Source organism: Emys orbicularis, chromosome 3 (genome assembly GCF_028017835.1).
Source record: "Emys orbicularis isolate rEmyOrb1 chromosome 3, rEmyOrb1.hap1, whole genome shotgun sequence".
NCBI classification, from domain to species: Eukaryota; Metazoa; Chordata; order Testudines; family Emydidae; genus Emys; species Emys orbicularis.
Window position 1 is genome coordinate 157703053 of NC_088685.1, and position 13238 is coordinate 157716290.

At 43.3% G+C, this 13238-nt stretch overlaps 1 protein-coding gene across 1 annotated transcript in view; it reads left to right on the plus strand.

The window, feature by feature from the left end:
- The first annotated feature begins 6753 nt into the window (after nucleotides 1-6753).
- TOGARAM2 (TOG array regulator of axonemal microtubules 2) overlaps nucleotides 6754-13238 on the plus strand; it is a 42578-nt gene continuing 36093 nt past the window's right edge. Inside the window, exons 1-5 of the mRNA XM_065401909.1 lie at nucleotides 6754-6781; nucleotides 7805-7939; nucleotides 8608-8841; nucleotides 9501-9730; nucleotides 11667-11854. Coding sequence (XP_065257981.1) covers nucleotides 6754-6781; nucleotides 7805-7939; nucleotides 8608-8841; nucleotides 9501-9730; nucleotides 11667-11854 — 815 coding nt within the window. The remainder of the gene's footprint in view (nucleotides 6782-7804; nucleotides 7940-8607; nucleotides 8842-9500; nucleotides 9731-11666; nucleotides 11855-13238) is intronic.

Here is a 13238-nt window from a genome sequence, read left to right on the forward strand (position 1 = left end):
AAACATTATCTTAAGGGTAGTGCTCATCCAGCCAGGGAACAGGAACATGTCATGTATTCTGTGCATCTAATCAAAGCTGCTCAGATATTGACAACTTGCAATGATCTGCTTACAAACAATGACAAAGTCCGTGGGCAGAAATGATTCTGCAGATAAACTTGAAGGGTGAATGAGTTTGAGAAAAACACAAGCTGCTTATGCATAATTAGCAAGAAGAAAAAAATGGTGAAACTAGCAGCTCAGAGATCTTTCTTTCCTTCTTTCTTTTGCCTTGTCTACATTGGGAGTTGGCCCTGTTTCCAGCAATCGATGGCCAGCCACTGAACCAGCTGCACTGGTTCAACTCTGCAGTGTAGCTAAGGAATGCTTTTTGCTTATCCCTGCTTGAATCCAGAGTAAGCTTCAAATTGTGGGTTTGCTTGTGTCCCCTTGGTGTTTGCCCCCATACAGCTAAATCAGTGGCTGGCCGGTAGGTGTGAATTTGCCCTGATTTAGCAACAGCAACTAGGCTTGAGAACCTTTGTCATCTGCCCCTGTTGGTTTGTTGTCAGCCAAAGTTGTGACTGTGTACATTACATTGCTACAGCTGCATTATTCTGTTTAAGATGGGCTTCCATGGCAGGGGAATGTCAGCAGCTAAGTTTTCATCAGCTCCTCAGAGCTAGCCTAATCCTACGGCCATTAACCTTTGGGGCCCAATTCAAGCCAATTCCAGTTCATAGAGAGCTTTATAGGGAGATTAAAAGTCAAGTGTATTTTACAAACTGATCCTGTAGGCTTGCAACACTGAGAAATCATCACAGAAATGGCTGGTGGACTGAGAGAGATTTAAATAAAAATAATAACAATAACAAAAACATTTCCATTTTCATTTCCTGGCTGCTAATCATCCCAAGGAAACGAGAATCCCAGGAGGATGAACTTCTTTTAGATTGACCCAGTACATAATTAGAAAGGAGTATAAATTCCTGTTTGTCCAAATGTTAGCAGGGCCCAGAACTGTTCAAATGCAGCTGAATTTTCCTTATCTCTTTGGAAAAGGTTGTTTTTTTTAGCATTATTGTTTTCACATCATGGCGTCCCAGTGCTGTTGCTGGTTGTGACTTGTGTGCGATGAAGAATGCCATGAAGTTCCTTTCTGTGTTCATTTCCTTCATCCTGCTGGGATTGGTTTTATAATATCAGAGGCCCAAATCCTGGTCCCTGCAATGAGCCCAGTTTGAATGGATTTGGCGTGTGGGAGATTTTTTTCACATTGGACAGGTAAGGACAGAATCCTACTCCTCCAGCCCTTCCTAAAGGCTGCAAGGCAGCAGTAGAATCTCACCATAGCTACCGCTCTGGGTTACCCTGGCTTCTGTGGCAATTACCTAACCTCACCTTCACTCTGAAGGGGAGAGGTGGATCTGTGTAATTGTACATTGCCTGTGTAACCTTCACATTACACTAACAAAGTGGTTTGCATTTACTGAACCAGTCTTGCATACTGGTAAACTGGGGCACAGAGAGATTAAGTGACTGGGCCAAGGTTACACAACAAGGCAGTGGCAGAGTTGGGTATACAAGCCAGGACCACACTCCTTTCCAGGGTATTTTTCAGTCCCATTTTTAAATATCTCAAGCTATGGGGCATCTTCTACTTCCTTTGGGAGATAATTACAGTCTAGCAGAACTTACCATTGGGACATTTCTCTCATATTCACCCTACATTTTCTTATGTTCCATTCCCCCCCCCCAACCCCTAATTTATACCCTTTGCACCACTAGAAATGATTGCTCTCATTCCTTACACACGTTGCCCCAAAATAGCCTGAATTCTTTGATCTTATGGGCAAGCTGCAAAAGCCATCCATTTGGGTTTGTCTAGAATGGGAAAAGTGGTCGAGGTTAAGCCAGAGTTAGTTAAACATGTTTGCTAACTCTGACTTAACCTCAAGCACTTTTCTAGTGTACACAAATGCTTCAACAGTGCACCTAGAGAGAGCTCAGTGTCTGGGGCTATGGGTGGAGAGGGGCCGGGCCTTTGCTCCTGTGTTTATTGGCTGGTCTGTTCATTTTCTATTGTATTGGGCTGCAGGGTGCTATTTTAATTGATTGCAAGTTTAATTGATGGTAGGGCTCCTAGACCTCATGTACAGGCATTCTTTGTGCTATGTTTTCTAATTGAAAGAATATGTTAATAAATAAATTACTTTGGCTATTCCGCACACTCCTCCTTTAGCCAGAGTTCAATGGGCTATATTGGCAGAGAGAAAGGAGGGTCAGGACAAAACTGGGAGGAAAGATCAAACCAGTATCTTAGATGCCTATATACAAATGCGAGAAGTATGGGTAATAAGCAGGAAGAACTGGAAGTGCTAATAAATAAATACAACTATGACATTGTTGGCATCACTGAAACTTGGTGGGATAATACACATGATTGGAATGTTGGTGTGGATGGGTACAGCTTGCTCAGGAAGGATAGACAGGGGAAAAAGGGAGGAGGTGTTGCCTTATATATTAAAAATGTACACACTTGGACTGAGGTAGAGATGGACATAGGAGATGGAAGTGTTGAGAGTCTCTGGGTTAGGCTAAAAGGGGTAAAAAACAAGGGTGATGTCATGCTAGGAGTCTACTACAGGCCACCTAACCAGGTGGAAGAGGTGGATGAGGCTTTTTTTAAACAACTAACAAAATCATCCAAAGCCCAAGATTTGGTGGTGATGGGGGACTTCAACTATCCGGATATATGTTGGGAAAATAACACAGCGGGGCACAGACTATCCAACAAATTCTTGGACTGCATTGCAGACAACTTTTTATTTCAGAAGGTTGAAAAAGCTACTGGGGGGAAGCTGTTCTAGACTTGATTTTAACAAATAGGGAGGAACTCGTTGAGAATTTGAAAGTAGAAGGCAGCTTGGGTGAAAGTGATCATGAAATCATAGAGTTTGCAATTCTAAGGAAGGGTAGAAGGGAGAACAGCAAAATAGAGACAATGGATTTCAGGAAGGCGGATTTTGGTAAGCTCAGAGAGCTGATAGGTAAGGTCCCATGGGAATCGAGACTGAGGGGAAAAACAACTGAGGAGAGTTGGCAGTTTTTCAAAGGGACACTATTAAGGGCCCAAAAGCAAGCTATTCCGCTGGTTAGGAAAGATAGGAAATGTGGCAAAAGACCACCTTGGCTTAACCACGAGATCTTGCATGATCTAAAAAATAAAAAGGAGTCATATAAAAAATGGAAACTAGGACAGATTACAAAGGATGAATATAGGCAAACAACACAGGAATGCAGGGGCAAGATTAGAAAGGCAAAGGCACAAAATGAGCTCAAACTAGCTACGGGAATAAAGGGAAACAAGAAGACTTTTTATCAATACATTAGAAGCAAGAGGAAGACCAAAGACAGGGTAGGCCCACTGCTTAGTGAAGAGGGAGAAACAGTAACAGGAAACTTGGAAATGGCAGAGATGCTTAATGACTTCTTTGTTTCTGTCTTCACCGAGAAGTCTGAAGGAATGCCTAACATAGTGAATGCTAATGGGAAGGGGGTAGGTTTAGCAGATAAAATAAAAAAAGAACAAGTTAAAAATCACTTAGAAAAGTTAGATGCCTGCAAGTCACCAGGGCCTGATGAAATGCATCCTAGAATACTCAAGGAGCTAATAGAGGAGGTATCTGAGCCTCTAGCTATTATCTTTGGAAAATCATGGGAGACGGGAGAGATTCCAGAAGACTGGAAAAGGGCAAATATAGTGCCCATCTATAAAAAGGGAAATAAAAACAACCCAGGAAACTACAGACCAGTTAGTTTAACTTCTGTGCCAGGGAAGATAATGGAGCAAGTAATTAAGGAAATCATCTGCAAACACTTGGAAGGTGGTAAGGTGATAGGGAACAGCCAGCATGGATTTGTAAAGAACAAATCATGTCAAACCAATCTGATAGCTTTCTTCGATAGGATAACGAGTCTTGTGGATAAGGGAGAAGCTGTGGATGTGGTATACCTAGACTTTAGTAAGGCATTTGATACGGTCTCGCATTATATTCTTATCGATAAACTAGGCAAATACAATTTAGATGGGGCTACTATAAGGTGGGTGCATAACTGGCTGGATAACCGTACTCAGAGAGTTGTTATTAATGGTTCCCAATCCTGCTGGAAAGGCATAACGAGTGGGGTTTCGCAGGGGTCTGTTTTGGGACCGGCTCTGTTCAATATCTTCATTAACGACTTAGATATTGGCATAGAAAGTACGCTTATTAAGTTTGCGGATGATACCAAACTGGGAGGGATTGCAACTGCTTTGGAGGACAGGGTCATAATTCAAAATGATCTGGACAAATTGGAGAAATGGTCTGAGTTAAACAGGATGAAGTTTAACAAAGACAAATGCAAACTGCTCCACTTAGGAAGAAAAAATCAGTTTCACACATACAGAATGGGAAGAGACTGTCTAGGAAGGAGTACGGCAGAAAGGGATCTAGGGGTTATAGTGGACCACAAGCTAAATATGAGTCAACAGTGTGATGCTGTTGCCAAAAAAGCAAACATGATTCTGGGATGTATTAACAGGTGTGTTGTGAGCAAGACACGAGAAGTCATTCTTCCGCTCTACTCTGCTCTGGTTAGGCCTCAGCTGGAGTATTGTGTCCAGTTTTGGGCACCGCATTTCAAGAAAGATGTGGAGAAATTGGAAAGGGTCCAGAGAAGATGATTAAAGAATGATTAAAGGTCTTGAGAACATGACCTATGAAGGAAGACTGAAAGAATTGGGTTTGTTTAGTTTGGAAAAGAGAAGACTGAGAGGGGACATGATAGCAGTTTTCAGGTATCTAAAAGGGTGTCATAAGGAGGAGGGAGAAAACTTGTTCACCTTAGCCTCTGAGGATAGAACAAGAAGCAATGGGCTTAAACTGCAGCAAGGGAGGTCTAGGTTGGACATTAGGAAAAAGTTCCTAACTGTCAGGGTGGTTAAACACTGGAATAAATTGCCTAGGGAGGTTGTGGAATCTCCATCTCTGGAGATATTTAAGAGTAGGTTAGATAAATGTCTATCAGGGATGGTCTAGACAGAATTTGGTCCTGCCATGCGGGCAGGGGACTGGACTCGATGACCTCTCGAGGTCCCTTCCAGTCCTAGAATCTATGAATCTATGAATCAAGCTATATGCATTTAGTCCTTTTAATGAATCCATTTCTCTGGCTCCTTGCTGCAGTCAGCTTACTGTGAGCAAAGATCTTTTCTCAATGCTTTTTTTTTTTTAGCATCTAAGGATGAAATTTTCAAAAGCATTCGACATTGGAGAAATTCTGCTCCCATTGAAGTCAATGGGAGTTTTACCATCAACTTCAGTGGATAAAATTTAGGCCAATTTATCTTCATTTCACACTGCAATATATTGGCCACAATGTCCAAAGAAGAGACAGTTATAAACAGTAGAGTACTGTCTGGATTACTGAAGTGATAGGGACCAAATAAGTAAGGAAACAGACTGCAGCAAGGCTAAATAAAATTGGAAAGTACATCCTTTACAGCACTCTTCCTGCTTCTACACAAACTACCCTTCACCCTGCTAGGCTTTGAGCACTATAATATTGGCCCCAAGGCGCATTGGACCCTGGGAAGTGTGTGTATGTATTGGTAAGTGTGTGTGTATAGAGCATGAGTATGGTTTTGGTGCATGTGCACACAGAGGTCACCACTAAAAATCAACATGGACTGTGCAGTGGTGTTTGGCTTCACCATACTATTTCCTACGCCGAAGTAAATACTACAAATACCAGTGGTGCAGCAAATGTTGGGTGGCACCAAGTGTGTGTTGGTCTGTTTTTCTGTCTGCTGTAGTAAGGGTTGACGGATTCAGAAGAATTCCGGTTCTGGTTTGGGATCTAGCTGCAAAGTTCAGCACAAATGGGCCAAGAAGGCTGATCTACCCTCTCACCCCAGAGACAGATCAGGATTGAAGCAGATTGGTGGGGGAGGGCAGGATACGGGCAGCTCGCACTGATGTTGCTATAACTAGGCTGTGGATATACAGACGACTCCAGCCTTCAGCTGTTAATCAGGCACCTTTCACTAATGTTCAAATTCAGTTGAATTAAAGAGAAAGAAAAGAAAATCTGCCACTCTTCCCCTTCTGCCCCTCCTTACGTTGGGTCACAGCCCTTCCTAGTGTAACTCTACAATGGAGTTACACCAGGCATAAATTTGCCCATTTGCCATCAAGAGTTTGAAAATGTAGTTTCTGCTACACAGTCTGCTGTCTGGATGCTTCAGTGGCAACCCTTTCAGAGACAGCTCCCTGCCTCTGTGCTCCCCTTGCCTGCACAGCTTTGGGGAGAATGGCTGCTGGAGGAATTATACTCCCACCTGTGTGCTGGCTACCCTCTGTTTAGAAGCATTAAATGCTCTGAATTACTGAAGTGATAGGGACCAAAAAATTAGGAAACAGACTGGAGCAAGCCTAAATAAAATTGGCGGGTTTGCAACAGGTAGAGATTGTTGAATTTGGCATTGAGCTACTGTGCAAGTGCTTTTTAAGCTCTCCCTTGACCTCACCAGTTTTCTGATATGTTCCAGGCAAGAACCCCATTAGACAGGGAAATGTGAGGGAAAGACAGTTTGTCATCCATGTTAATGCTGCTGTATTTCCATGCAGGCCTCTGGACATTATAAAGAGAAGGTACCACCAGCAGCAGGTCGAGTGAAAAGCAAAACAGCAAGTAGCCTCTGAACTGAAAAGAGCCCTTCTGCCCATACACATGGCAACACATGATGATTTCACAGCAGGTAAAGGACTGGATTAGACTCTAGTACTCTGCCTTTTGCAGCTCCACAACTGGGGTTTGCAGCAATCCCACCCACTCACTTGTTACCCAGAGGAAATTAACCACAGAGTCTTGTGTCTGTGCCGAGTAATGCTATCATGCTCTAGGACCGGCAGCATGTGTGCGAGTGCTGTGTTCAAAACACTGTACAGTTAGCCCGATACCAGGGGGTGGTGACTGTGCTTGGCAAGCGTGGTCGCCATTTTGCATTCAGCAAGAGTTTATGGTCTGTCTTTGATGTGCAAAGGTACGGGATGCTGGCCTGGATGAGGGAGGAGAAAAACTGCCTTGCCTAATTTTGAATCTGCGTGAGCATCATGGATTAGAAAGTTTAACTCAAGCATTATGGGTTTGTGTAGTTTTTAGGAGTCTCTGTAGGAGAAGGAACAGAAAGGAGAACAAAATCCAATCAAAATATAGGGTGGAGTTGGAGCAGAGGGGCAAAGGGACATTTGAATCAAGAAATAAGTTTGCATTTGGTAGATAGGGTACCCACATGTGTCAGGTGAGCTTTGGGGACTTCTAATCTGGAGCACAGGCCCCCTCTAGCTAGAGAAACAGACATTATTAATTGGTGTTGTGCTTTTACTTTTTTTTTTTTTAATTGAGTCTCTCTTGGAGGAAAAAAGCCTGGATTTGAATTACAAGGAAAGAAGGATTTTTGATCTAGTTTTGTGAACCTTCCAGATGGTTTGAGTTTTGCAAAAGCTTGACCTCTTTGAGGTTCAGCAACCTTAGCCAGGAGAGGAGAGGAAATACAGAGTAGATCACTAACAAGGAATTATGTAATTTTGCAAGGTAGTCAGATACCCCAGTGATGAGTGTTAGATTAGAGAGGCTGCAGTCAATGAAGTTTTTGCCTGAGCCAGGAATGCATGGTTTAGCCCACACTGTGTAATGTGTGAAAGGGGACAGCTGTTCTTTTTTTTTTTCTTCTTTTCAAGCACCACACACTTGGGTTATTTGTACTGTTCTTAATTTAAAGCTAAGTACCGAGCCCCTGTTGCGGTGTATTGTGGGAGTGTCCCCAAAGTCAAACCCAGATACAGATCGCTGCGAGGGGGAAGCATCGATTCAAACTTGCAGCTGTATGGAAGCAGATGGACGACAGCAGATGAAGGTGAGGATGGGGACAGAATGACTGACCTGTGGCCTAGGCCAGATAGAAACGTGAGGCTGCAAGCCTGGCTGCCTGGAAGGGGAGGCACTCTCTGAGCCTGGTGTCCAGATCTACCCTTTTGTTTTTCATTTGCTGTGAGTGATGATTCCAGGAACTAGTTGCAAGTCAGAGAATGCTGTTGGTAAAGTGCTGATCACCCCCTTCCTCCGGTGGAATTTCTGCCATTAAGTAGATCTGAAGGTCACTGATTAGTAGCTGGGCTTTGTCCTCTTGCTAATAGAACTCAACTGAAAACTGCTTGTGACCATCTGAGGACTGTTTGTTGGTGTATGTTGCACAGTCCTGTTTCTAACTGCCAATATGGTCCATATTCCTTTGAATAAAAACCATCGCCACTGGGATCCTTGAGGGCAGTCCCAGCAGAGAGGCCAAAGACTGAGATGATGCTCCCTTCTCATTACTAGAGGTGGGGCCCTCAGCTTCACTCTCCTGGCCAGTCAATGCAGCACTCTTAACAAGCACTAGGGTCATAGTATTTTGATCCAAAATGAAAATAAAATTAAATTGATCTCTAAAAACTAGAATAAAATAAATGCCTCAAATTGACTGATGGATTCTTGATGAGTGAGGTTGACTTACTTGACTCTTGCTTTTAAATTGGCCTGCAGCCTCTCTTCAGTCTGTACTGAAAGTCCAGATGAAAAAACAGTCATGCTTGTGGAGTGGAGATGGGGGCCCACCTTATCCCAGAGCCATTTCCTCTCTGGAGGGCTTGGACAGCCCCACCTTGAAACAGGATCCCAAAGAACTGGAGGTGAGCAGTGCGGCCATGGAAACTGCTCAGATCAAGGACAAGCTCAAGAAGAGGAGGATCTCTGAGGGCTTATTTGCATCACACAGAGGTAAAGCTGGGTGCCTGTCTGCTATCCCTGATGAAATGAAACCCTTCCAAGAATAGAGGGGTTAGCATGTGACACTGACAAATACTCAGTTCAATTGCCAGCAATGTCCAGGTTTCACCCAGAGTGTTGGGATCTGTATGTGGATGCTGGCATCAAAACATTCTTGAAGGACAAAAATGAGGAGACCTTCCTTTCCTGTGGAGAAAAAATGACAAATGTTCATCCTTGTTTATGTTACTGATTGCTGTAAAAGAGCTTTAACTATCTGGAGCCACTACTTTTGCTTGGTTTATATTTTCATCTTGTCTATATTTCCTTTCCCCCCTTCCTTTACCTGCTTTAATCTTTCTTTCACAGGGGTTTAAAAGTTTGTTTTCTTAATCCATGTGAATCCAGATGTCAGTTTTCAAATAGTAAATAGGAGCATAGAAAACCATCATATTATCTGGGGTATTTCTATGGAATTGGATGGATGTGACTGGCCCACTCAACTGCAGATGGCTGTAGCCTCTCTATGTTAACATGTGTCCATGGGAACACAATTCTCACCATTCGGTTAACTACACGTTTTGAAGAAAGTCACCTGATTTGGAGTCAGATCTCTGTTATCTTAGATCTAAAAGGTAGTATCCCTAGTGCTATTTTTTTCTGATTTTCAGGCTTGCTTGACTCCAGTGGCCCCAAGGAGGTTGCCCTGAAGCCAGCTGTTTCCAGATCTGCCTCTCAAAGGCTGCTGCTAACTTCCAAGCCCATGCCTCCCATTCAAAGCATCCCTACCTCCCCAGAAGCCAATGGCACAGATGAAAGGGAGCAGAAGACCTTGGAGAATGGCATGATCAGCTGGAGCCGTGGTGAGACCCACACTGAGCTGACTCCAACTTCCCAAGAGGTAAATGGGCATTGAATAAGAAAACTGAACCAAACCAAATATGGTTCCTCTGCAGTTTTAGTGCCTGGCAGAGCTCTAAGAGATTCCTCTGACATGGGTAAAGTCTAGGATCCTATCTGAAGTGTGGTTGTACTATGAAAAGTTACTCTCTAAAGATGGCATCATGGAGGTACTATGGGTTTAGTGTCTGTACTGTATAGGAATTGGGTTGTAGCTTTTTTAAATAGTGCTCATCATGTTCTGTGTTTTGAGGAGAAGCCACCAGAAACCAGTCAGAGGCACCATATGTATGTTGTAAGGCCTTGCATGTTTCAATATAGTTAGTAAACATGGGCATTTGTGACCCAACTGTGCTTGCGTGGTTCCTTATGGTTAATATTGTGTAAAGAGCAAAAGATGCAATCGTGTCTCAATTATTTTCATATCAAAGGTACTATGAAGGTGTATGAAGGTGTTGGCTGTAGCTGCCTGCCCTGCAAACTCAACCTGGAATCCAAAAGTCCATCATCAACTCTAATAAAGTTTCTAGAATTCAAGTAAGACCCTCAGTAGCCCCGGTACAGCTGCATTGCCTTGTGTGGATTTGCGCAGGGGTAACTGACTGGAACTTTGCAAACAATTCTACTAAGGAGACCCTAAAAGGGATAGAATACTGCACCCTTTCCATTAACTTTGTTGACTCTGCAAGGGTGACAGGAGTTACAGTTATTAGACCTCACTACACAGGAGAAGGAAGGTGATTAGAAAATACTTTTGCAAACAAAGGAAGCCTATCAAAAGGCCAGTGCATTGGATTTCAGTTATCTAGATACTGGGCCAGATCCAGGCCTACCATAATTCTACTGGCTTCACTGGATTTTCATCAGGAATTAATTTGGCCACTTGACAGTGAAGAAGATAATGGGAGAACTAAGAAAGGATCAATGTTTGTTCTCCATTCCTCCAGTCTCCCAGTCACAATATTGATGACCCAGAAGGGGACCCATTCCAATAGAAATGTTTGTCTGTTATGGAGATAGTACAGGATGGTTTCATACACAACACATTGCACTGTCAGCAAGGTAGGCGGCTCTACTGGAGTTGATAACTGACAATGAGCCAGATATGATAAATTAGATGGAAATTGGAGCGCACCTAGGATCCAGTGATCACATTAATGTCAGGGCTGAAAGGCTGATGAGGGTCTGTAGAAAGGGCAATAACAGGAAAAAATGGACTTTAGAGAAGTATATTTGGACAGAATGTGAAATAAGCAGTAGAAAATTGGCTGGAGTTCACTGGTATATGGTAGGTGGTTTAGGTACAGCCATGGGACTGCAATCCAAACTCATCCCAGTACAATCAGAAAGTCTGAAAGAGTAACAGCTTCCCAGAAACTACACTGGCAAAGCAGGGAGATGGCGGGAAGGAGGAAAGATAGGCAGAGGGTGCACAGCTTCTGCAGTGATGAGCACGATAAAAATACTTAGATGGGAGGCAGAGTGGGGCACTGGCCCCTTTCTTACTGCTTTCCCTTCATTTCCCCTTTCCCAGCTCGGGAGCATAGGGGTGCCATCAATTCTCCCTCCCTCAGATAGCTTCTTCCTCTCGACTGAGGTTTCAATGGGGTGCGAGAGAGGAGAGTTTGACAGTGCTAGTCCACTACACAGTGCATGGAAGAAGGTGCACTTTCTTTTGTGGTTCGAGTGGAATGCTGGCTGTTAGCCCTCCAGATATACTCCCTCTAATCCCTATCTCTGCAGAGATCTTCCACTTTGTAGCCTAACAGAATGAATTCCTGCCTGTGCTAACCCATGTGACCAGCCTTCCTTTCTAAACCTCACTTGCCTCTGCATAATCACTGAGCTGGATTGAACTGTTTTGTAAAGTTAGGGTGAAAGTTACTTGTTTCAGTTTGAACTTTAACCCTGTGGGGCCTGAACTCTTCCAATTCCAGACTTCCCGGCAGTACTTGCATTGCAATGATGAGAAGATGAGGAAGTCATTAGGTTCTGCTTTGATTCCACCTATTCCCAAATCAGTGAGACCACCTGATAGAGACTCTGGCAATTCTCCAATGCCTCTTTCAAGCTCTCAGCAATTGGACCAGGCTGCTCTCACTATACAGGAGACTGCTGAGATAAGGTAAATGTCTTCCTGGCATCTTCTTCCCTTCCATTGTAGCCTCATCCTACAGATCTCATCTAAGTAGTTTGTTTATTTGTCACAGTCAGCACTCCAAGATATTTGTATACTAGTATACACTAGTTATGTGTATACTGTAGATTGTATGTCTGATATGAACCAAAATCACTCCAGATATATGGGAGTATGTTCTAGTGGTTACGGTTTAGGAGTAGGAACCAGGACTCCTGAGTGCGTGCAGATGTGGTCACGTGCAGATACTGCAGCATCTCAAAAAAGATATATTGGAATTGGAAAAGGTTCAGAAAAGAGCAACAAAAATGATTAGGGGTATGGAATGGCTTCCGTATGAGGAGAGATTAATAAGACTGGGACTTTTCAGCTTGGAAAAGAGACGACTAAGGAGGGATATGAAAAAGGTCTATAAAATCATGACTGGCGTGGAGAAAGTAAATAAGGAAGTGTTATTTATTCCTTCTCATAACACAAGAACTAGGGGTCACCAAATGATAGGCAGCAGGTTTAAAACAAACAAAAGGAAGTATTTTTTCACATAACGCACAGTCAACCTGTGGAACTCCTTGCCAGAGGATGTTGTGAAGGCCAAGACTATAACAGGGTTCAAAAAGGAACTAGATAAGTTCATGGAAGATTTGTCCATCAATGGCTATCAGCCAGGATGAGCAGAGATTGTGTCCCTAGCCTCTGTTTGCCAGAAGCTGGGAATGGGTGACAGGGGATGGATCACTTGATTACTTGTTCTGTTCATTCCCTCTGGGACACCTGGCATTGGCCACTGTCAGAAGACAGGATACTGGGCTAGATGGACCTTTGGTCTGACCCAGTGTGGCCATTCTCATGTTCTTTTGTCTATTCCTGACTGCCACTGACTCACTATACCTGAAGAAGAGTTCTTTGTAGCTTGAAAGCTTGTCTTTTTGACCAACAGAAGTTGGTCCAATAAAAGATATTATCTCACCCATCTTGTCTGTCTACTATCCTGGGACCAGCACGGTTACAAGTATACTGCAGAATGACTCACTATGTAATTTTGGGCAAATCATTTAAGACCCACGCTTCAGCTGGACCTGAGTCTGGCCCCTCATTGTGAGGACAGAATTTTGCATCTGCAAATACTTGTTTCTGCGACAATTTGCTGGTGCACATATTATCAACTGGGTATCTAGTTACCAAAGTTAGAAGCCATTTCTGTAAATATAGGCCTTAATCCCTTCTGTGCCTTGGTCTTCCCGTCACAAAATGAGAGCCCAGATACTTACCAACTTCTCAGGAGGTTGTGAGGCTTAATTAACTAATATTTGTAAAATGCTTTGAGATCTTAGGTGAAAGACAACAAGTAGTATTGGTATAGAAGGGTACTGCT